The following is a 26,080-nucleotide window of genomic DNA, read 5'->3' on the forward strand; positions in this document are numbered from 1 at the left end:
CAAAGCGCCAAAAGAACATCTAAGCTCACTGGCCTACTCAACGCAAAACTAAACACAGGAAAGGACTACGCTTACATTCACGAAGAAATAACTGAACTATTGCGAGGCTTCATGTTGTGGCGCGTCTACCTATGAGGGGGAATTGACCTTTATTCCAAAACCACAACACTACACCCCTCCCTCGTCAGACTCGTCCCCGAGTCGAAACCACCAGTGGAACGACCGGTAGAGCCTGACATGCAAAATTAACCTTACTTTTAAATGTGACACATAGGTGTGGTTCCCCCAACATTTAATCTGACCCATGTGTGCGACAGTTTGAACACTAAATATGTCCCTCCTATTGCATTGAGCAGCTACCTAACAGTTTCACGCCCACAACTACCCAAGTATTTCCGGAATTTTCAAACTAAACACATAGCGCCATGGGCAGAATGGGCAGAATTCATGGGCAGAATTCTTATATTTACAGGCACGTATATTTACAATTCTATGACCCAGGACCTATTCTTTTTGGAAGAGAAGATTGGAGGGGAGAGAAAACGCAACAAAAACACACTCATAAATGGCACTTGCTGCTTGCTTCTTGCATCTTGCTTCTACTGTGTGCATATAACAAACCGGCTGGCCCCCCAACCAGCATACAGGCCATTTGAAACTTCAAGGCCATCTAAACTTGCAGAACTTCTTGTCCTTAGCACACAATAATAAACAAAAATGCTTTTATTTGGCCAGCAGGGCCGTTCTCACGTGGTCCAACTGCGTGGCATTGGTGCCACTCAAACCAGTGGTCCGAAGTGCAAGATGATTTTACAGCAAGATGCCGCACAGCAGAGGTGCAAGGCCACAAGGCTTGTGGTCCATTAGAGTGATGAGGTGCAGCAAAAGGTTTGGCAGCAAAGTGCTGCACAGGTCGGCTGCACTGATGAAGCAAGGGTGCAGCAAAAGGTGGTTTATGGCAGCAAGGTGCTGCACAGGTCGATGGCGCGACACAGTTCGGCCTCTAAAATGGTCCTGGGGCGGGGGGGAGAGACAAGTCACAACAAGCAAGTGGAAAAGACGCAATGGCACATAGAAAACAAGGCAGTGCGGCGCGAGATACGCGGAAGAGCGAGCAGAGCAGGCTCGTCCCTAGCTGTCCGTACCCCCCCCCCCCCCCCACCGTTGGCTACACTACCCTATCCCCCCTTGTATTTACAATCTGTCTCTATGTCTTGTCTCCAATATCCCCCTCTAACTCCAAATTCGTCTCCCAATCCCTCCCAGGAAGGAAGGGATGGAACAAACACAATGTCTCATCATGTCATGATGCGTCTCACTACTCAAATCAGTTCACAGAGCCTTGGTGTGGAGCTCGTCCTCCTCGGTGACTGGCGGTGGATGGTGCGAAGGGATTTCTCTTCCTAACTACTCCACTAATCATTTACTCATTTAAACTACCCGGGGTCGTACCCTACCAATCGGCCTCTTTAAACTATGTGGTTCTAAGAACCCGAATTCCCATTGCCCACACTGTGGTGCCCTACAAATTTGGGTCTCACTCCCGCAAATTTTCACACTGTGCCCTTGCACAATTTCGGGGCTGGGTCATGTGGCTCCACTAGCAGGTCTACCTACCTGCGCCCCTCCACCACTGAAGCCGCCACCCGAGCTTACCTGCTCCTCGCGACTACCTAACTGGGGAAGGCCCTCCCTGGCTCTTACCCCCTCTGTGCCCACCTTGGCATTGGGCAACCCGGGTCCTCTCCTGGGATCCTCAGGCCCCACTCAACAACTCACAACTACCCTAACTGGGGAAGGCCCTTCCTGGCGCTTACCCCCTCTGTGCCCACCTTGGAATCGGGCAACCCGGTTCCTCTCCTGGGATCCTCGGGCCCCACTCACAACTACTCTAACCAGCTCCCAGAGCCTACCTGCGGCCTCACCTGGCCGACAAATTACCAGTGGCGGAGTGCCCCAATAACCATATGCACCAATTAAGCCACACGCCCAGCCATGCTACAGACTCATGCACCCTCCAAAGCACTACTTGCTACAACCTGCCCCACAGGCATCAATATCCATACAATTTGCCTACGCCATCTACTTGGCTTTACACTACCCCCCCCCCCCCCCCAGGCTTTCGCAAATGGGTTCCACTCTCCCCCCATTCGATCCTTCGCACCATGCATTCCACACCTTTTATTCCACACCATGCATTACACACCACTTATCTCGCACACCATTTATTCTCACACCACGTTTCTCACACACCACTACTTTTACGCACCATTACACAATTCCATTTATCTCTACAACACAACTCCTCAAACACACAGCATCATCTAGCTGACTACTTCCCCTAAAACTCGGGCTTCCCTCGTCGTCCCTTTACAGTGTTTACACTATGCACACCTTGTTTTATTATCAACCATTTAAGCTACCTACATCCCCGCTACAGTACAGGTGTCCGACTTAATTATTGTCCCTAATGTCTGCCAGATCCCTAACAATTATCCTAGCCCTCCCTCGGCTAGCTTCGGTGCCCCAGGGAGGCAACCATTGCTGGCACCCCCATGTGCCTATCACTGCCATCCCCCTAAACTAATGCTCATGGGCCCACCACGTGTGAGGAATGGTGACACTACCATTCCCCCACGTGGGGGACACTACTCTCATCAGTCCTCTACACTACGAGCCTCTTCATGTGGATGTTCATTGTCACAGCCCGGCCTCAAAGGGCCGAGCGATCCATGCGGGTGGTTGGTCGCCTGTATGTGGTGGCCGTCCGGCATTTTCGATCCAAGGGGGGAGGGATGGATGGGCCGAGGTGCCGGGCTCCATCCCTGTGCGGGGCCTCGCGGTCCCACGCACGGTGACCCAGCTGGCCACGGTCGGAGCACCGCAACCGACAGGGTGCGCGGCTCCGAAAACTCCTACCTCCCCTTGAACCTCGCCGATTGCCTTTGCTGCCACGGCACGGCACCAACCATACAGTGTGGGGGCTGGTACGAATCGTGCACACCGGTCCTTGTGAGACCGACGCAGCATGGATTCCCTCCGGTCCCTGCCGCACACAACTCACCGGGGGCTCGCGTCTGCTACCCGTCCCGCTAAGCTCTACCCCGGTTGGTGTCGATGCACACCCAGGTGCACACGCGCCCCTCACACACACCAATACCACACACTTTTCCCACACACTCTCTGGTGTGCATTCTCCATCACACTTCGTACTCGTACCTGCACACCTTGGCGCACTCACGCCTTTCACACACTCCGTTACACACTCTTTCCGCACACAGTCCGGTGTGAATTCTTTCTCGCCCTCTGCAACACACTCGGCCATCGCACACTCTTTTTCCACACCCCCAGGTGCGCACTCCCCCATTACACACTCCATAACACACTCGGCCATCGCACACTCTTTTTGCCACACTCTCGGGTGTGCACTCTCCCGTTACACACTCCGTAACACACTCGGCCATCGCACACTCTTTTGCCACACTCTCAGGTGTGCACTCCTCCTTCGCACACTCAATCATCGCACGCCCTGGTGCACACTCTTTCTCCACGCACTCTTCTTGTACACATTCCATAACACACTTGCATGTGCACTCCTGCACACACTCTTTAACACGCTCTGGTGTGCACTCCTGCACACACTCTGTAACACACTCTTTTCCTGCCCACTCTGGCGCACACTTTTCTCTCACACACTCGGGTACGGACTCCCTCTCACACTCCATACCAGTCGCCCTCGTACACCGCACAATGGGCCCTTCGCAAATTGTGCCACCCTCACTCGTACACCGCACAATGGGCCCATCACGAACGCCCGGGTCTCGCCTCTCTCCCAAGCACGCCGAAAACCCGTTCGCGCCAAACACATTCGCGCCATTTTCGCAACTCACCTCGGGGACCTCCTTCCCCGGCTTCTTCGCCAGCACCTGTAAACTTTTATTGGGGTCAGCAAGCACAGCATCACGGTGCAAATACAAACTTTGTTCATGCTCCATTTCTACCTCCCGTGATTTGCCTCCCGATTCTACCTTCTCTTCAGCCCCAATTGTTTCTTCTTTTTCTAGCTCGACAATCGTCGGCGCCCTTAAAATTTATTTTTCCAACTCAACCTTTGCCGGCGCCCCCAAAATTTTCTTTCCCAATTTGACAATCGCCGGCTCCTCTACACCCCGCGTCGCTATTCCCTTAGCCCCGGTCAATTGGGCTGTGCTCAGCTCTACCTCGCTCTCTATGCGCTCCTCACACCGGGTCACCTCGTCGCGTACCGCCGCGACCTTCCCGCTCAACCCGCGCCCAATGTCCTCCCCCATTTTTTTTTTATCTCCCTGGTGTAGTTGTCCCCCTGGGTATTCACTTTGTTTTCCAACTCATTCTTGTTACACCTTGCTTCGTCCCTTATTTCTTTCATGTCTTCATCCCACTTGACCATAAATGCCCTGCATTGTGTCATGAATAATTGCATGTCTTCAAAACTCCCTTGCACAAAGGGTTTGGCCTCTGCCGCCGCCACGTGCGAGGTGCCGCCATTTTCTTTACCTACTGCCGCACCTTTTTCAACTTCCACTACCAACTGTCCCTGCCAGTCCTGGGTCATCAGTTTCTCTTCTTTTATTATTCCCACCGGCATTTGACCACCTTGGCCAGCCATGGTATGAATTTAATTTGGCTTTTAACACTAAATTTCGTTTGCTCATAATTTTGAGTGCATGAAGCGCACTCTAGGTCCAATTATCTCACACTCCCAAACACCAATTTGTTGCGGCCAATTTGTCCAAAATTTTTTTAGGGTTCACATCCCAATCCTGACACCAAATTGTTGCGGATCTCCCGAAGCCCATTCCCGTTACAAAGGGGGGATCAAACCCCTTTTTCCCCCTGGGTCTTCGGGTCCACGAGACCGAATCACCACTTCCGGAGCAAGCGTGAAAAAGAGTATCGGGTCAACGTCGCACGTACCTTTGACCCACACTGCCCCAAAAGCGGGGAACGAGCCTCGCACAAGCCAGGCTTAATCGAGTACGCCGAGCGGTATGCGTATCACGTGACTTGTGCCGTTACCTTTTTATGGAACCCGATTTGAGCGGTTCTATTTGTACCATGCGAAGCCAATGATGGAAGGGACAAAAACGGTCAAATCAGGGGAAGAACATGATTTATTATTATTTACAATGATAATGATGAAGGAAAGGGGGACACAGAGCAGAAGCTTAACCAGTTTAACTTATCCCCAGACAAATGGGCCCAATCACTCACACGGGGAAATGGAAGAAGAGCAGGTTCACGCGCCAAACGCGCCTTGCTGCCGGTCGCTCCCAGACAGCTCACTCGTGGTGTAGCCCTCTGGTGGTCACAGCACGTATCAGGAGAAGGCAGGCAGGAGGAAATTGCACGTCTGTGGCCCAGCACGGGTCGTCCTCTCGAGTGCGCGATTAATACAGCACAGAGCGCAGGGCACAGGGAAAGTTCGTGTTCAATCGGCGATTCAATTCGTTCGTCCTGCAGCTCCACTCGCGTCCTCAAGCTCAACCCAACTCACTCTCACGGGGAACTGTAAATCGTCTCACAGGGAACTGTAACTTGCACACGACTCTGACCAAGATCTTTTCTTACTCAACTCAACTGCCAACTCAACTCCTTCTCAATTGCCGTCTCACCTCAGAACTCCGTCTCGACTCAGAACTCAGGTGGGGGGCTCGGAGCAGGGTTATATGGCTCCGCCCCGGCCCGACTCGAATGTTCCAAAACCCCGCCTCTGGTCGTCGTGGTTAGCCACTCCCCTCGAGCCCTGATTGGCAGCCCGTGCTTACCAACCACTCCTCCTGCCACGCCTTCCTTCGGCCTTGGTAGATTTGTTCAGGCTGGACCTCCACCAGTGAAATGCGTGGCATTTCAGCGCCAAACCAAAAGCATCAAAGCAAAGCATCAAAAGAACACCTAAGCTCACTGGCCTACTCAACGCAAAACTAAACACAGGAAAGGACTACGCTTACATTCACGAATAAATAACTGAACTATTGCGAGGCTTCATGTTGTGGCGCATCTACCTATGAGGGGGAATTGAACTTTATTCCAAAACCACAACAATATCGTTATATTAATGTTATTACAAAACAATATTGATACCAATAATATCCCACCTCCCCAAGGGGTTTTTCCTCCTTGAACAAACGCCAGAAGTAAAAAATATTATAAACCACAAACATATTTGATTACCTTTTGAAACAATCGCTTCTGCTGTTTAACATGACAATGAAAGGGAGGAAACCCAGAGTGTGTTCAATTACCAAGCAGCTAGCTAGTGCTTAGCTCTTACATGAGCTTCGATCTTGTATCCCCCCCAAAAAAAAAAAGAAGCCAGCTGTTCCTTATCAACGGCTTTGAATTGAGTGCTTGCTGGAATGCTTAAACCACTTGGTGAGCGCTCTACACAAAACTTTGTAAATGAGCACTCCTCCTCCCTTCCCCCCCCCCCCCCCCCCCACCCCCCAATGTTCTTGAGGACCGACCCTAGATCTACTGTAACCTATATACCCCAGAGAGGAATGACTTTTCCTACCACGTCCGTAAGGAACAGGTGTAGGCCTACTAGTACTGAAAATATGACAGCACGTCGGTTGAATACCAATTTTTAATTATTATATTTATATGTTGGTTTTCTTTTCTTCCACAGAAATATTTGCGTCATCGAAAGTATTTGCTGTTGACAACCTTCTATTCAGCCACAATGATGCAGGGTACAGAGGACATTGTGCAGTTTGAAGTCTCCATTGGCAATTATGGCAACGTATTTGATACGACCTGCAAGCCCATGCCATCTGTAACGCAGTTCAGCCGTGCTGTATTCGATGGTGAGTGAGCCATCCTCGTGAATTGGTTTTGGCTTTTGATATTTGTGAATATTGATTGGATATCTGTGGTTCAAATTTGACCTTGACTTTTCTTTATAAAAGGTAGAGTGGTGCATGTGGGTTAAAAAAAAAAAAAAAAGTTTCCAACTTCAATGCATGTGCTGAGAATAAAAATAGTGGGAAATAAAATGACAGAGGGCAGAACAGCAAAAAAACATATATATGTATGTATGTATGATTCATGAACTTTGAAATTATATATATATATATATATGTATATATATATATATATATATATATATATATATATATATACATACATATATATATATATATATAGATATATATAGATATATATAGATATGTATACAGTGCGTATCAAAAAAAAGGTAATCCGAATTCAAGGGGTTAATATGCAAAGGTTATTTATTTTGACAATTTACATGTGATTTACTAATTAAGAGGAGATCCTCAGCTTTCCATTGATACCTTCCATGCATCATCGCTGTCACACATGACCGAGTACATGTTCATTGAAAATGACAAGTTCAAATCGCATTTTTACAAGTTTGGCTAATTGATGCAAGTCAGGATAATTGGTGCAAAATGAACGTCAGATGTGAACTTTTCTCAGGAATGATTGGCCGTTATGCATCCACACCTTCAACATGTCCACCTCCCCTTTCAACACAAAGCCCACAGTGGCGGAGCATGACTGAACTGCTCGTCTCACCATAGCCAGGTCATTGCACAAAGCATCCACTTCATGTCGAATACGTCCCTGCAATTCATCAAGATCACGGGGAGGAGTTACGAACACCTTGTTCTTTAAATGTCCCCAAAGGAAATAATCACATGGTGTGAGGTCAGGTGATCTTGGCGGCCATTCCACTGCATGGTTGAGGGCGATGACTCGGTCTCCAAAGAGTTCCCTCGGTCGATCTCGGCCAGCGATAAGACGATGTGCTGAGGCGCCGTCTTGGGCCCACCAGAGATATCTAAAGACACCACGAACCTGTCGCTCAAAGTTCTCCTCCAGCTGCGGTAAAACTTCATCATTGATCATCTGCAGATACCTGTTACCATTGACATTCCTTTGAAAGAAAAATGGTCCGATCACCTGACCACTTCCACAAAGTCCGAACGAAATAGTCCACTTTTGTCGATTCATGTTGGTGTCAAAATTAAATTCTGGGGGTTGTCCTGTCGGTACATATTCAAGAACATAATGGGTATTGACCTTGCCATCCATGGCGAAAGCAGCTTCGTCGCCGATAACGAGATTTCACAAGAAATTGACATCTGCTTCGCAACGTGCTATCAACCATCCGGCAAGCACCAGACTCCTGGCAAAATTCCCTGGCGTAAGTTGATGCCGGATGTGAATCCGACATGGATGTTGGTGGAGGTCCAGTCTTGTGATTCGGTTGAATGTTGCCAAAAGCAATCCCATCCCATTTCGTCTTGCGCTGGTATCCCTAGGATGCTCCAAAACTTGCTGCCTTACTGCTGCAATGTTCATTTCCGATTGCCCAGTGCGCCTCCTACCAGAATTCCCCTTGTGGCGGGTGAGGCTAGTGCCATGCTCCTGGTATTTTCTAAAATTCACCCAGATGGTTTTGGCTGCTGGAGGCTCCCGTTCTGGGAAACGTTCCCTGAACGCATCACGAGTTCGCTGCAAACTTCCAGTTTGGTGAAAGGATGTAACCACGAAGGTCCACTGTTCAGTCGTAAGTTGAACCATCTTTTCAATGATTCAGACTGTCTCTAAACCCATACACTGTCGGCCCATCTTAAATACCCATCTTAAACAAAGGATGACGCAACCGACGATTACCAGACCAGCTTAACAATTTTACATAATCAACTTGGCAGTCGACAAGTAATGCGTCCATTTCAAACTGTCTTTCACCGATTAGCCAAACTTGTAAAAATGCGATTTGAACTTGTCATTTTCAAGGAACATGTACTCGGTCATGAGTGACAGCAATGATGCATGAAAGGCATCAATGGAAAGCTGAGGATCTCCTCATAATTGGTAAACCACATGTAAATTGTCAAACTAAATAACCTTTGCATATTAACCCCTTGAATTCGGATTACCTTTTTTTTGATACGCACTGTATACATATAATTTTATAGTCCATGAAAGGATCATCTATCTGCATGGGACAAGAGAAGACTGATTCCACATTTTTCTGATACATAAAAGTGGTTTCTTGATAACCAAAATTAAATTATTTTCTTCCAATCTATACTAAGTGGAAGAAGGCAAGTACCAGGCTGTGTAGCGTAATGGTTGGAGTGATTGTTTGGCAGTATGAACACTGACTGAGTCATACATTGGACTTTGAAAATGTTACATGCTGCTCCCTTGCTTGATGCAAAACATTTAAAAACTAGAACGGCACTCAGGAGAGAGCATACCGCCGCCTGGTTGGCCTTATCGCTCAATGGTGAAGAATCACTTTAAAAATTATACTAGCTGGTTCCAGATCTTCACCAAAATTGAATCGATTCTTCCTTGTCACACACACAACCTGTCCAACATGTTTCTTCTAAATCCATCCATAACTTTTTGAGATATCCCGCTATGTATCGTTTTTGGCCCGATCTCCCAATGGTGAAGAATCTCTTAAAAATTATATTAGCCGGATCCGAATCCAGATCTTCACCAAAATATAATCATTTCGTCCTTGTCACATACGCTACCACTCTGCCAAATTTCGTCCGGATCCGTCCACAACTGTTTGAGATATTTTGTTCACAAACCGAGAGACAAACGGACAGACAGGGGTGAAAACATAACCCCCATCCACCTTTGATGGTGGAGTTAAACAGAAGAGACAAACAACCATGAGTTGTCAACCATTGACATTTTGCAGACTTGAAGGGCTTCCTACTGCGTTGAAGTTGGTTGTAAGGAAACTCGTATTATCATCATTATAATCCCAAGAGGGTCACTTTTGGATCTTTCGTCCATTCCTACAATAAAAAGAAAGTTAATTGTTTTCAGCTAAAAAAAATTTAGTTAAACTAGATGAAGCTAAGAAAGCCTATACTGTTTGCAGTCACAACTGTGGGACCAAACACTCTTGTGTTTTTCTTGTTTTAATGTGACAGGATGCTCCTACTACTACCTGCCCTGGGAGAATGCCAAGCCTGTTGTATCAATCAGCTGTTTTTGGGAGGACATCAACCACAGGATGCAAGCTCTCAACCAGTTGATTTACATCCGAGATCACTTGGTAAGATTTGCCTTTTAATTTAAGATCATGGAAAAAATGGCAATTTGGTGCCAGTGCAGCAGTAAGGCCACATTTGGACACAACAACCAAGGGAATGAACGAACAGAAATGGCGGACAGGGAGGAGGAGAAGAAACCCAAAAACCTACAAATAAGTGTTTGGTTGAGTGGCGTTATTCATGGAAAAATTATCACAGGTAGGGTTGTTGGGGGGCAGGTGACATGAGAAGATGGTGCATTACCTGCATGAAACTCCGAATGGAAGAATGCAATCAATCTGTCTGGTAGACATTACCATAAACGAGAGAAAAGAGGAACAACAGAGTGGAGATGGGCCTAAAGTGTAGATTTTGGTAGTTTAACCCTTATTTTACATGAGTGCAGATTGCAGTCCCTGCTAGTTGGCCTGTGTGAACGACTATATTCTTCGATATTAATGTCACTCCCTCATAAATGCCAGAGATATGGGCTTTCAGAACAACATTGCCAGACGTTGGATGGAATCTTATTTCAACCAGGTCCAGAAAGGAAGATGTGCCAATACTGGAGATAAATTAATTACTGCACATTTACCCTTTTCTGGTATAAAGATCAGCATTTGGGCCACAAATTAATAACTCGTTTGCATTTTGGATTCAGATCTGAAATTATTAATGCATTTTCAATAATTGCAGCATTATTTTTTCATATTCAAATGTTGCCAGTGCAGCATTGGCGCTTAAATAGGTTGAACGTGTTTTTCCAATAAGTATTGTCATCTTATTTTGCCCCCTTGTGTGCAGGATGTCAAGTTAAACAGTTTGAAAAAGGCCTTATCCTCTCAAATGACTGAGAAATATGTGGCATTCATCTGGCTGGATCTTATTCGGCATGTCCTGGAAAGCTGCAGGTGGATGAAGGAATTGAATGTTCAAATTGTATTTGCACTATAAACACAAAATGAGCAGACTCCTTCTTGGAGCTTATCTTCTGCGGAAGATAAGAACATGTACATCACATTAACGTTTTTACATATACAAAACCCACATGTTCTTAACTGTTTTTAGTATTTAAAGATGGGCAAATTGGAGGTGTTATAATAATGTGTTCTACAACTATAAATAGTATCCTATTCTTGGGAAAAAAATTATTTTCTCCTCATTTTTATTCAGCTTTAACCTTTAATCCTTCTAAAATAAATTTGTTTTGAGCAGAACATGACCACAGTATCGAGTTGGCGGACACAATTATACATCCACCAATTATGTATTGCGGATTCAGCATTGCGATACATACAGTCGTGGCCAAAAATATTGGCACCCTTGCACATTTTTCAAATAACTCCCAATTTTCTCAAAAATAAATGTTTAACAAGAAAAAGAGAAATCAGAGATTGCAAACCCTTGCCAGGATGTATTTTCAGTGGTTTTTAAGGCTTTTGTGTGAAAATAAAATATGGCGGCCGAACGACGTGACCGATGACGTCATCATTTTTTTTTCTAAACTAATTTATTTCTAGATCAAGAAATTTCATCTTGATCGGATGAAGTTTTGTACTTGTCGAATTATGACGTCACAACGGAGGCACCTATGATATGACATCATCATTAACATTTTATTCCCCATGGAGAGTTCTTTACAATGAGCCATGTCTCAATTTTTTCCATTCACCACTTTCGGAGATATGGAGGTGCAAAGTTTTTCGCTTTTTCCAAGATGGCGGCCAAACCACGTGACCTATGACGTCATCAAAAAATTTCTCCACCAATTTATCCCTAGGTGATGCTCAAAATTTTTTTTTTTTATCGGATGAAGTTTTGTACTTGTCGAATTATGACGTCATAAAGGAGGCACCTATGACATCATTATTAACATATTTTATTCCCCATGGAGAGTTCTTTACAATGTGCCATGTCTCAATATTTTCTATTCTGTGCTTTCGGAGATTTGGAGGTGCAAAGTTTTTCGATTTTTCCAAGATGGCGGCCGAACCACGTGACCTATGACGTCATAATTATCATAACAAAATTACACAGGTGGAGTTGCACCTACGGTGAAAATTTCCTGTCAATCGGACCAACGGTTGCAGAGAAAATCATATTTATTCTGTGCGGACAAACACAGACAGACGGACAGACAGACAGACAGACAGACAGACAGACAGACAAACAAACAAACGGACTCAAATGCAATACCCTCTCCTCTGGCGAGGATAATAATAATAATAATAATAATAATAGAATGTCGACTTATAATATTTTGATGTCGGTGGGGTAGAGATACTTTAGACCAGGTAGATTTGTGTAGGTAGCATGCTCCGACTGTCGTGAAGAAGAAGAACCAACATCATGACATAAGTAGAGGACCTGTTTAGCCCGGATGTCGGATGAAGTTGTATATTTGTCCCCGTCATGAGGCGGCGGGGTATGTTATTTAGCTCAGGGATTATGTTAAGTAATTACCTGTTCATCGTTCCCCATGTGATTTAGCCTTTATCCCTTTTGGCACCGACCATAGACAGTAGCGCAGGAAATGCCCATTAACTACATTAAATAATAATAAAACCAACCGGAAGCCAGTACTGAGCATTGCCGATGGGACACCACCATCTACATCACCACGATGGCCGAGCAGGCCGAAGACACGCCCAGAAGGACAGTGATTGTGCGGGAGTTGACCAACAGGAAGGTAGGGGTAAGAAGGGACATGCTGATTGGCAAAGTACGACCGACGACGTCAGAGCCGGGCCTGAGTGTGAGTGGTGGAGAGCTGAGCCTGTGGTGTTGGCCTGCGCTGATTGGAAAAGAAGTGCCAATGGCATGAGAGGGAGGACGTAAAAACCAGGTCTGACCGGCATTTTGTGCTCTTGCTCCATTTTCCCTCTTGCTCCATTTTCCCTCTTGCTCCATTTTCCCTATGGCTCCATTGTCGCTCTTGCCCTCCTGTCTCTCTTCTCCCTTTTGGCTTTCTCGTTCTGGACCTTGGCAACTATTGTGCTTTGACTGATCATGTTGAAGACGCCACTGGGAGATGTGCAGAGGCAACAGGAAGAGCCGCGGCCCCGGAACTGCGGTTATCCATGCGGATGACGCGTGAACAGGCACGGCTTGCGCTGCAGCGTGACGAGGCCGGGGTGAGCGAGACGCCCAGCGAGGCCGAGCAGAGCGCGAACAAGCGGACTGCGGCCTTCTTCCAGCCAAGAACGCCGCCGGGTCCGGACTGCACACATGGGGCATTGACGGGCCTCGACGATTCCCGACGAGGCTCAAGCCGCTCGCAGATAAGTGCAATAAATAAATCACACATCTTTATTTTCATTCCAGTTCTTCCATCCCTTTTGTCTGTGTTTGGTCCTGTGTATGTGAGTGCTCCAAGTAGGAAATGTATTTATCGTCGTGCTTTTCTTTGTCCTGGCATTCCGTTTTAATAAACCTGTTTATTTTTGTACATTTTAAATCCGTGTTTGTTTGAGTTATTCTTTGCAGGCTTTGGGACTGCCGGCGGATCGACAGGTAAGGCTCTTCAGTGTTTTCCCTTTTCGCTTTCTTCCTCCCCATATATGAAAGTCCGCATTTGATCAGTCACCTCGGAGTTAAAAGCTCACTATTGCCTATCCATTCCTTGGAGAGATTTTTATCGCCAGGAGCACGACAATATTCTCGCAACTGCTGTTTTCAGATCTCCCCACAGGTGTTCAATGAGATTTAGGTGTGGACTCATTGCTGGCCATTTCAGAACAGTTCAGCATTTTGTCTTGAACCATTGCTGGGTGCTTTTTATAGTGTGTTTGGGGTCATTGTCCTGCTGCAAAACCCATGACCTTCGACGGAGACCCAGCTTTCTGACACTAGGTTGAGCATTGCGTTCTAAAATGCCTTGGTAATGTCCTGATTTCATGATGCCATGCACACATTCAAGGCACCCAGTGCCAGAGGCAGCACAGCAACCCCAAAGCATCACTGAACCTGCTCCATCTTTGATTGGAGGGAAGGTGTTCTTTTCTTTGAAGGCTTCATTTTGTTTTCTGTAAACATAGAGATGTGTGTACCCAGGTACCCGGTGTGTACCCTGGTTTAGAATAGGTGCACCGTATCCCTGCGTGTCGTAAGAGGCGTCTAAAAGGGTTGGCGTCAGGAAGGGCATCCGGCCAGAAAAACATTGCCTCAAAAAGAGAACGATGACAATTACAACGAGATATGGGCAGGGTACAGCCCGAAGTACCCCTTGGGGGATCCCACTCCCTCTCGTCAAAATTCAAGGTGGGGAACCCGATCGAAGCAAGGGTGGAAATCACTCCATTTATGATGACGAAACATCTGATGCCCGAAGTGGAGATCGGTTTCTGAGGTTTGGGACATGGAATGTAGGGACAATGACAGGGAGATCAGGAGAAGTGGTGGAAGTATTGGTCAGAAGAACAGTGGACATATGTTGTGTGCAAGAGATGAGATGGAAGGGAAGTGGTGTGAGAATGGTGAAGGGTAGGCAGAGACAGAAAAACAAGTTTGTGTGGCAAGGGTGCCCGAAGGGCGTGCATGGCGTTGGTGTCCTATTTTCTGAGGAGTTTGTTGACAGTGTGGTGAGTGTGACGAGAGTGAGTGATAGGTTGATGATGGTGAAAATGATGATTGGAAAGCTGTTGGTGAACGTCATCTCGGGATATGCTCCGCAGGTTGGTCGGAGCGATGAAGAGAAGGACAAGTTCTGGTGTGCAATAGAGAAGCTGATGGAAAATGTGAAAGATGAGGAAGTTGTTGTGGTAGGAGGAGACCTAAATGGACATGTGGGAAGGAGTATGGATGGTTTTGAGGGAGTTCATGGGGGTTATGGATATGGTGTGAGAAATGGAGAAGGTGAAAGGATTTTGGAGATTGCTGATGGAGCTAACTTGTTGATTTGTAATACTCAGTTCCACAAAGAGGATAATAAGCTTGTTACATACACGTCGTGTGGGTCGACGACAACCGTTGACTACCTGATAGTGCGTTGGCGAGATAGGGGGCACCTCCGGGACACAAAGGTGATCCCAGGGGAGGAGGCTGTTTCACAGCACCACTTGGTTGTCTGCGATATAAGGGTGAAAGGTGCGAGGAGAGCTCGGCGGGTGAAGTACGAACCGAGAATGAAGGTGTGGAGGTTGAAAGAGGTGACAGTAAGGGAGGCATTAAAAGAGAGGCTGTATATGGTAGAGGATGATGTGGTTGAGCTTGAAAGTGGTTGGATGTCAATGAAATATAGTCTGTTGGGAGCTGTTGGTGAGGTATGTGGATGGACAAAATGACCACCGAGGCACTCGGAAACATGGTGGTGGGATGATGAAGTTCGAAAGAGGATTGACGAGAAGAAGAAGAAGAAGTTCAAGGAGTGGCAGAAGGCGAAGGGTATGGGGGCAGAAAAAGCAGAGCATGAAAGTTATAAGGCAGCCAAGAAGGCTGCAAAGAAAGAGGTAGCAAAGGCGCAGGAGGCACGTAGGAAAATGTTCGGAGAACGCTTGGATTCGGAAGAGGGTCAGAGAGCGGTATTCAGGATTGCAAAGCAGATAGCGAAAGAGAGGTGTGATGTGATGGGGGTGAGTTGCTTGAAGGATGAAGTGGGACAAATCGTTGTGGACCCAGATGGAATTAAAGGAAGATGGAAGAGATATAGGGAAATGCTGTTGAATGCAGAGAATGAATGGGATGGCAATATAGAGAGTAACCCAGTTTTAGGACTGGCAGAGAAGATAACTGAGAAGGAAGTTGAGGAAGTGATAAAAGCAATGAAGAGTAGAAAAGCGGGAGGGCTGACGGGAGTTGTGGGAGATATGTTGAAGGCAGCAGGAAGTTGGGGTGTGAAGAGAATGATAGAGATCTGTAATCTGGTGATGAAAGAAGGCCGCATTCCAGTGGATTGGGAACTGAGTACCCTCGTCCCTCTATACAGGGGAAAGGTGTCCCTCTGGACTGTGGCTCCTATCGAGCGATAAAAATTATTGCAGCATGGAATGAAGGTATTGGAAAGGGTCTTGGAGAAGAGGATAAGGAAGAAAGTGAAGATTGACGAAATGCAGTTTGGATATATGCCAGGAAGAGGAACGACAGACGCGCTTTTTATTGTAAGGCAGTTGCAGGAAAAGTACATGGAGAAGAGGAAGAAGTTGTTTCTTGGGTTTGTTGATCTGGAGAAAGCATTCGATAGGGTTCCACGTGAAGTAGTGACATGGGCATTGAGGAAGTTAGGAGTGGAGGAATGGTTGATCAGATTAGTGATGGCAATGCACAAATGAGCGCGCACAGCTGTAAGGACGAAGGACGGGAACAGTTTTGAGTTTGAGGTGAAGGTGGGAGTGCATCAGGGGTCGGTACTAAGTCCACTACTATTTGTAGCTGTGATGGAGGTGCTGGCTCAGAACGTAAAGGAGGGTTTACCGTGGGAGTTGTTGTATGCAGATGATCTGGTGTTGATTGTGGAAAGTATGGATGGACTGAAGGAAAAGATGAACAAGTGGAAGGAAAGTATGGAGACAAAAGGTCTGAAGGTGAATAACGGAAAGACGAAGGTAATGGCAAGTGGTAAAGCATGTGGTGAGGTGGAAAGAACTGGGAAGTGGCCATGTGCTGTGTGCAGGAAGGGTGTCGGAGTGAACTCCATTCAATGTACAATGTGTGCTGAGTGGGTTCATCAAAAATGTAGTTGTCTGAGAGGGTCATTAACCAGTGTGGCAGCTACATTCATATGTGAGGTGTGCACAGAGGGAGCTGCAGATGGAGGAAATGTTGAGTTGGATCTTGGAGACGGCGTGAAGCTGGAAGGTGTGAAAACATTTTGCTGCCTCGGAGACGTGCTGAATGGAGAAGGTGGATCAGACTCGGCAATGGTTGCTAGAGTGAGATGTGCATGGAAGAAGTTTCAGGAACTGAGTGGCATGCTGATGAGGAGGGGAGTGTCGTTGAAGCTGAAGGGAAAGGTGTATGCTGCATATGTGAGAAGTGTTATGATTTATGGGAGCGAGACATGGATAATGAACGCAGAGGAGCAACGAAGGCTGCAAAGGGTGGAAATGCGAATGGTTCGGTGGATGTGTGGAGTATCGTTGAGAGAGAGGAAGGCAAATGATGAATTGTGAAAGATGATGGGAATAGAGCCTGTGATTGATGCTTTGAAGAGAAACAGGTTGAGATGGTTTGGTCACGTGTTGAGGAAGGATGAAAGTGACTGGTTGAGAAGAGTGATGAAAATGAATGTAGAAGGAAGTAGAGGACGGGGAAGACCGAGAAAGACTTTGCTAAAGATGGTCGAAGAAGAAATGCGGGCAAGGGGGTTAACAAGGGGAGATGCAGGAAATAGGGCAAAATGGAGAAGATTGTCATGGGGACCGCAAGGCTAACCCCTGCTCTAGCAGGGAAAATGGCCTTAAAATGCATGTTGTTGTTGTTGTTGTTGTATAGAGATGAAACTCCAGTCCGGCTTTCTCAGCAGTGGGGTCCTCTTGGGTCTTCCACCATAGAACCCCCTTTCATTGAGTTGGTGATGGATGGTGCGAGTTGAAACTGTTGGACCTTGTGTCTGATGGTCAGCTTGAATCTGTTTAGCAGTTGATCGAGGTGCTTTCTCCACCATTCGAACAATCCTTCGCTGCAATCTACACTCAAGTTTTCTCTTGCTGCCACGTCCAGGGAGGTTGGCTACAGTGTCATGGGCCTTAATCTTCCTGATAACATTGTGTACTCTGGATACAGGAACATCAAGGTCTCTGGGGATGGACTTGTATTGTAGCCTTGAGATTGTCCATGCTTGGCTACAATCTTGTGTCTGACCTTCGCAGACAATTGTCTGGTTTTCTTTCTATTGTCCATGCTCATTGTGGTACACACCGTGACACAAAACAGCAGAATGACTCCTTTTCTCTATTCAAACTGGTTCAATGAGTGATTTTTATATTACAGGCACCTGCAGCTTACCACAGGTAAGTTCAATTCCAAAGTAAAGGAGAATCACGTGCTTGTAAGCTAATTGTTTCTAACAACTTCTTAGAGGTGCCAAAAATATTGTCCAGGTCATTTTAGGATTTCTGTGTGGAATAGGCTTAGATTTAGTAATTTTTTTCAGCTTTTTTTGTTTTGTTTCACTCCAAACCAAAGAAATACATTTGTGACTACCAAAATATTTCTTATTTTCAACAACTTTCTGGAAGAAATGGTGCATTATTTGAAAAACGTGCAAGGGTGCCAATATTTTTGGCCACGACTGTACAAGACAGATTAGAAACAAAAAAAAAACGATGATATTTCTATATATTGAAGGTAATTTCTAGAATATTGAGTGATAATATTGTTATATTTTTGGGTTAGGGATGAAATACCTTGGTCGAGATAGAATCGTGTAGGTTTAGAATGCTCTGAGTGTCGCGAAGCAGAACATCCCACCTCAATGTAAATTAAGTTAGGCCGACTGTCCGGGTAAGATCGTATATGTGTCTCCATACGAGGGGTGGCGCTATGCTAATTAGTTAGGGCTTAGGGATAACCCCCAGTGTGTAATTGCCCTGTGATTTTTCCCTCCGTTGTTATTGCATCACAACGGGCCACCACAATAACTGCAACGACCGCACTGTAAATGGACTCATTCGCTCACAATGCCGCCAGGGCTAACCAACACCCAGCACATTTGCCGATCGGCAGGCAAGCCCTGCCTCACGGCCTTCGACGTCATCTGAACATTCTCGAAGAGAGATTAGACTTCCCCTCCCTCCCCCCCACACCCCCCCATCCCCCCGTCGTATCATCGTCCATGCCTTTGCCATGCCACGCCCCGGCTTTCGTGATTTAGTAGCGCTCGGTGATTGGACAGAGAGTGTGACGTGAGCGTGGAACATTCGGGAGAATGCAAAAAGATGCATCTCGCCATCTTTCTCTCTCTCTCGTTCTGGTTCTCATCGCGAGTGCACACTGTGGTTTCGGGTGCGCTGGTCAGGAGACGTGTCATGGCTTTGGGACTTTTTGCAACGTAGAAGGAGGAGGAGTTGGTTGATGGTGGTGCCCTGTGGAGAAGGAGGTGGTTGCAAGCGAAGCAAAGAGGGATCTTGCCTGCTTGTCTCACGCCGGCAGCTGGTTGCCAGCGCGATTCCGCGCCATTTTGTGCATTTCCCGCGTGGTGGTTCAAGGCTACGACCAGCAGCCTTACCAGATATTTGGGGACGCAAAGCTGAGTTTGGCCAATGACAAAAGGTATTTTTATTTTACTTTCGTTTTCCCCTTGTTTGTATATGAGTCTGACTGGAGGGTCCCTCATTTAGGAATTTAAGTTTACCTCACCTTTCATTGTTACTTGCATTTATTTTCATTCAATCATTATTTGTCGAATTTTACTTTCCTTGTATTTTGGATTTTGCTGTCCGGTCTCTGTGTCTGTGGGGATCAGATAACCCCTGCATGTGTTCCCGATCAGGTAAGACCTCGAACCTTCCCGTCCATGTCACTGCCGCCAAGTTGGGTATACGCCTCGGAGTTAAAGCTCGTTTTGGTCATTCGTCCTCTTGGGGTCTTAATCCTGGTGACACGACAATATGTTTAAATGTGTCAATTGCAGGCAGTCAAATGTTTGCTTTTAAAATGCTATCTCCCACATTTGCTATTGAGTCAAAGGCAATCCAGCAAGGTCTCTCTGTGCTGTCTTGTCCTTCAGTGAACCTCTTCCTCACCTCAAGGGCATCATCAACATCACACCCTTGGACACACAAATGCACAGGATTCGGACACAAGCCTTGCAGGAAATACACCGCTTGGCTCTTGACCTGCACAACAATGCCTTGCAAGTCAAAGCCACATTGCCTCAGATCGAGATCTGGTTGCAAATGCTGAATCAGCTGGCACATGAGGTACGGAATGCCCTATTTGAGAGTGCATTAATCCCTAAGTTGCCAAGACCTTTGGTTATGACCCGGTGCTTGGTTATGATTCTTGCTTGTGGCCATCCATGTTGTATGTGGCTGGTAATTGCTTTGTATGTTTTGAATACTAAAAATATCTGTAAAAATTATCTGTCGCGTTAGTTGGTGGACTTTAATATCTCACGGTTGTATTTAAACAGATTACACAAGTACCCTGGCTAAACTCCAGCTTGTATAACCTACAGGGAAAACTATCATTGGCATAGCTGAACTTCCAGCAAAGATGTTAACCAGCAACCACGTGCAGCACGCAAATGTATATGTCCCAATTGCATTTTTTTATTTGGTGGGGGTGGGTGGGATTCTTTTTTTCAGCCACAAAGCAGCATACCGGATGTGATCATTTGGATGCTGCATGGTCAAGAGCGTATTGCTTATGCCCGCATTCCTGCCCATGAAGTTCTCTGTGGACCATCAAACACCCGTGGCAAATACTGTGGGGTCATACATTCCATCCCTCTCAAGGTAATGGTTCATTACTTTTACCTCCATGCCTGTGCTCTTAAAAAAAGAATGGCTGATATATAATGCCTCATTAAGTGCTTTGGGTTAGCTGTACAATTTACACTCACAATAGAAGTGAAAGTGTTGGCCTGTTGATGAAGCTTAGCCACAATGGGTCAAATGGCCTTTCCGTATGCCTCAATTATATGTGCCAACGCATCTTGCATTTCAACCTCAGGAAGTCAAAATGGAGACCTCTAACTGGATGATAATGGATATTTATACCTTATCCAGGTTATGAGCATAATATTGTTTAATGTGAATCCAGATGTCCTGGGATCATTGATGTTTTGTTTTTAAGTAATTAAAAGCGAGGTGTTATTGATGCCCAAACAGTCTCTGCACAGTGGTGCTGTGCATATTCCTGTGCTGCTGCGCATAAGAATCTGGATGGGCCTGCCTTCTGATGAAAATGACTTTATTAAGATGAAAGAGGGACAATACAACGTCTTCATGATCACAGTGAGAGCATATTGCTTCATTTTAAAATTTGTTTCAACATTTATGTCTTTTCAGCAATCTCACCCAGTTAAGGGTGTAGTACTGGTGAAAATTTGAGAAAACTACATAGGTACCTTTGAGAGGCCTTTACACAAAAACAAAGTCAAGTTAATATCTAATTTTCAGTTTTTCTTGAAAGATATCATCTTGGCTTTAACTCAGACCAGTTTCAACGCTTCTTTGTCATATTACATGCATATAATTTGCATAAATTAGACCGTCAATAAAAAACAAGGAAAAACAAAGAACACATTTCTACTTCTATCTTCTATGTCACCTGTCATTCTTTTCACACAAAACTTGGTACATGTATTATACATGTGTTACTCGACTACCTGATGAGAGGATTTTGTGAAATTATGTCAAATGTTCACTAATTAGCTAATTATGGCAATTACCAGATAAAACTTGGTTGTCCTTCAATAAATCCACAATGGCTACTCCTATAAACAAAAGCCTTCATCATTTTAAAGGAAGTTATCCAAAACCCCCATCCAAAACCTTGATCTTTTCTACCCCCGCTAATTCACCCCAGATCCACCTTGTTTGAAATTCCAACTTCTTTCCTGGAAGTCCTGGCAGTGTCCATATGTTTTATACCTCTCCCACTGCCCCCTTCCCACGCCCCCCCCCCCCCCCAAAGCCCTCGCCCTCTCTCAGATCTCTCGATGTCTCCATGTCTCTCGGTCCCTGCTCTCAAATGTTGTGTTTGTGTCCTTCCCCCTCTCTCCCCATCTTGTCTACCGCTCCCTATGTTATATGTTTTATGTGTCGGTTTGTCTTTCTGTGTGATTAATGTTCGCTCTTTCACGAGCCTCGATATTGTATACAAAAAAAAAAAAAAAAAAAAAGTGATATTCTGAATATCCTGTCCAAATTTCAGCCCAAAAGAATGATGCAAATTAAAGTTATAACAAATTTCATGCAAAATATTATATTTCTTGTAAATTGCATGTAAAGATAACAATAATTAGGGGTACTTCTATGACCTCTAATAGCATGATTCTTGTTTATAAGACTATAAGGAAACTGTTCAGCTCAAAAAAAAATTTAAAAATTACCTGTTCACCAGTGCTACACCCTTAAGCCAACTTAAATGAGTGGATTGTCAATATTAACAATTTCCTTTTTTTTTTCCTTTTTTTTTCGATACAGATTCGAGGCTCATGTAAGAGCTAACACATTGGACATGAAAACATGCACATACACATAAAACATGCAATGAAGGGAGCGAGTGACAAGAGGGGGAGAGAGGGAAGCACACAAGCACAACAACAGAAGAGAACAGGGACGACAGTAAACCTGTGGAAGGGGGAGGGCTGGGGAGGAGGGAGGATACAGCAAATGAATACTTCTAGGAATTTCAGGAAAGAAGTTGGGGATTTAAAGAGGCGGATTTGGGGTGTTTTAACGGTGGTAGAAAAGATCAAGGTTTTCGATGGGGGAAGATAAGAGATGGTGGTGAACAACTGTTTTAAAGACCTGGAAGGAGGAGAGGGATTGAAGAGAGTGTGGGAGTTTGTTCCAGAGGTGGGAGAAAAGAGGAATGAAGGAGTGAAGGTGAGCAGAGAGTCCTCAGAGAGAGAGAGAAAGGCCCTCAGAATCAGCTTCATCGCAGAACATTCCAATGATTCTCAATGCTTTCGTTACAACCACGTGAAGCCGAGCTAGGTGTAAGGCAGGAGCACGAGCCCAGAGGGGAGAGCAGGATTCCATTGAGCTGCGGATTAAAGCTTTGTATGTGGTGAGGCGCTCAGAAGTGCCCAGAAAGGACTTTGCACGACGAAGGATGCCCATTCGGCGACTGGCTTTGGAGGCCAGCTTGGAAATATGGTTTTCCCAGGAAAGATCATGGCAGATAGTGAGACCCAAAAGTTTGAGTGACAGAACTTCTTCAAGAGGATTGTTCAGAAAGTAGATGGGAGTGTTGTCCAGACGGTCTTTCCAGAGAGACAAAGTGAGATTGTGAGATTTGTCAGGATTGAAAGACATGTTCCACTTGTTTGACCAGTTTGTGATATTGTCCAGGTCTGCAGAGAGTGAAGCGGCTGCTGCCTGCCGATCTGAGGGATGAGGAATGGAGCGGCAGAGAGTGGAGTCATCAGCAAAGAGATAGAGAGGGTTTTCCAGAGAGTTGGAGAGATCATTAATGAAGACCAGAAAAAGCATAGGGCTCAGAACACTGCCTTGAGGAACTCCAGCCTGAACAGGAAGGGGAGAAGAGAGAATTCCATTCAGGGCCACACGTTGACTGCGACCAGAAAGGAAGTCCGCCAGCCATGCGTGGAGATTTCCATTGATACCAAAAGAGGAGAGTTTGGTGAGCAGAGCGGGGTGCCAGACCATATCGAAGGCACGTGATATGTCAAGGGAGACAGCTCTGATTTCCTGTTTGGCATTGAGGACCTCCATCCATTGTTGAGACAGCAGAAGCAGCATGTCCAAAGTAGAATGACCTGGTCTGAATCCAAACTGATGATCCGAGATCAAGCCATTGGAGAAGAGGAAGGATTTGATGTCAGAAGCGATGATCGATTCCATGACCTTGCTGATTATTGGGAGCAGGCTGATTGGTCTGTAGTTGCAAGGATCTGTTTTTGCACCTTTCTTGTGTAAAGCGGTAATGTTGGTTGATTTCCAAGCAGATGGCAGATGACCTTCAGCAAAAGAGAGGGTGAAGAGAATTGAGAGAGGGTGTGAAAGAGCGGCAGAGCAGGATTTTAGGAGCCGTGGGCTGAGGCCGTCTGATCCAGTTGCAGAATTAGAGTCGAGGTTTGACAGAAACTTCTCCACCTTGTCAGGAGAGAAGGACACAGAGTCCAGGAGCAGTTGGGTTCGACTGGGTAAGGTGGGTACAGAGAGGGATGGGTTTGGGACACACGATTTTGAGGCAAACACAGAGTTGAGGCATTCAGCTTTGTCACGTGCAGTGTCAACTGTATAGCCATTTGAGGTAAGGGAGGGGATGGTGGGGGAACAAACACCAGAAACAGATTTGACCAGACGCCACCAGGATTTGGAGGAGGGAGACAGGTTTGAGAGTTCAGTCTTGAGAGTGGAGAGATAGCGCTTCCTGGCTCTCCTGAGGGTAGACACACACTTGTTCCGAGCTTTGTGAAAGGAACTGAGATTGCCTTCAGTTGGGTTAGCCTTCCAAGAGGGAAAGGCAAGTTGTTTCAGGGCAACTGCCTCACCACAAGATTCAGTGTACCATGGATGGGAGGAAGGGTATGACAACTGAAGACGAGATGGGATAAATCTGTGCTTGAGAGAGCTGTTTACTTTGTAAGAATTCCCAGGATGAGCTGCTGTCAGAGGCAGTAGAGATGGGAGACCAGTCCAGATGATTGATGGCTGCTTGCAGACCGTGCCAGTCGGCCTGACTGAAATGCCAGACTCGTCGACACTGAGGAGGCTCTCTGAGAATGGCCAGATAGATATCCACTTTTACAAGGAAATGATCAGAAGAACCGATTGGAGCAGAAGAAGAGCAGCAGACATTTGCAGGGAGGTTTGTCATAACCAGGTCTAGATGAAAAAATGCTCCGTTTACTGAGATCCGGGTCGGGAAATTGACAGATTGTTTCAGTCCCAATGAGTCACAGAAGTCCTTTGCTGAGATGCCATGGCTGGTGAGAAAGGTACCCACACCAGCCAGCTGGCATGATGACAGTTGAAGTCGCCACATATGAGGAAGAGAGAGTTGGGATGAGTGGATAGAAGTTGGTCCATGTTGTCAGACAGCAAATTGTAAATGGAGTCATCACTGTTTGGAGGACGGTACAGAACACATATGAACAAAAGGTGGGAGCGGAGAGGAAGCCATAGCCAGAGGTACTCCTGGGGGTGGGGTGGAGAGAGGACAGTGCAAGGAGAGTGAGGAAGAGAGTTTTTGTTGAAGATAGCAACCCCACCACCCGGACGAGGCTCAGGTCTATCATAACGGAGGAGGGAGTAACCAGGGAGAGATATGAAGGAATCAGAGACATCTTGAAGGACCGTTTCTGTTAAGCAGATCACATCTGGTTTGTCAGAAGCAACCTGTATGGAGAGATCAATCAGGTTTGAGCGAAGGCCCCGGATGTTTGAGGTTCATTCTGTTAAGGAAGAGGGAGGGGGAGCATCGGGTACAGGACAGGAGAGGGGAGGGTTAGGGTAAGATGAGGGGTGAGAGGGGGAGGTAGGGAGAGCTGTTGATAGTGTGTCAGAGATTGCAGACAAAAGGTTTGATGGTGATGGGATGAGGCACAGTGAGGGGTTGTTTGAGGGGAGGCAGAGCAAAGTAGAAAGTTGGAGGAGGTGGAGGTATGAGATAGATGGGAGAGGAAGTAGGGAGGAGGCAGCTTTGAGGAGGAGGGATGGAGGGGCGAGAATTGGAGAAAGATGGTAGGGGGGAGATTTGAAGGGGAGGGGTTGGGGGGCGTTTTGAAGGTGATGGGGGAGATTTGGAGGAGAGGGGCAAAGGGGGAGATTTGGAGGGGAGGAGGGAGTTTTGGATGGGAGGGGTGAGGGGGGAGTTTCGGAGGGGAGGGGCGAGGAGGAAGTTTAGGAGTGGAGGGGGGAGGATTGAAAGGGAGGAGTGAGGGGGGAGTTTTGGAGGGGAGGGGTGAGGGGGGAGTTTTGAAGGGGAGGGTGGGGGGTGTTTTGAAGGGGAGGGTGGGGGGGAGTTTTGATGGGGAGGGGTGAGGGGGGAGTTTTGAAGGGGAGGGGAGGGGGGAGTTTTGAAGGGGAGGGGGAGGGGGAGTTTTGAAGGGGAGGGGGAGGGGGGAGTTTTGAAGGGGAGGGGTGAGATTTGAAGTGGAGGGGCAAAGGAGGAGATTTGGAGGGGAGGGGTGGGGGAGGAGTTTAGAAAGTGGATGATTTATGAAAAACGAACATTTATTACAAACTGGGTTTATTGTGATTTTTGAATTCAGAGATCCATTGGAAAATGATAGAGGAGGGGTGGAATGAAGGTGAGTTCAGAAAATGTAGAGAGGAAGGATTGTAAGAGATTTAATTTTTTTTTTAAGTGGAATTAATTGAAGAGGAAATTGAAAAAAGCCTTTTAAATAGGAAGAAAAACAGCGTGTT

The 26,080-nt window shown here is 46.3% G+C and overlaps 1 protein-coding gene across 1 annotated transcript in view; it reads left to right on the forward strand.

Annotated features, from left to right (window-relative positions):
- LOC137424161 (myoferlin-like) overlaps positions 1-26,080 on the forward strand; it is a 281,368-nt gene that overhangs the window by 72,412 nt on the left and 182,876 nt on the right. The window contains exons 6-11 of the mRNA XM_078773618.1: positions 6,671-6,848; positions 9,972-10,096; positions 10,878-10,984; positions 19,738-19,930; positions 20,318-20,467; positions 20,843-20,968. Coding sequence (XP_078629744.1) covers positions 6,671-6,848; positions 9,972-10,096; positions 10,878-10,984; positions 19,738-19,930; positions 20,318-20,467; positions 20,843-20,968 — 879 coding nt within the window. The remainder of the gene's footprint in view (positions 1-6,670; positions 6,849-9,971; positions 10,097-10,877; positions 10,985-19,737; positions 19,931-20,317; positions 20,468-20,842; positions 20,969-26,080) is intronic.

Source organism: Myxine glutinosa, chromosome 3, assembly GCF_964187855.1.
Source record: "Myxine glutinosa chromosome 3, kmMyxGlut1.1, whole genome shotgun sequence".
Classification (NCBI taxonomy): Eukaryota; Metazoa; Chordata; class Myxini; order Myxiniformes; family Myxinidae; genus Myxine; species Myxine glutinosa.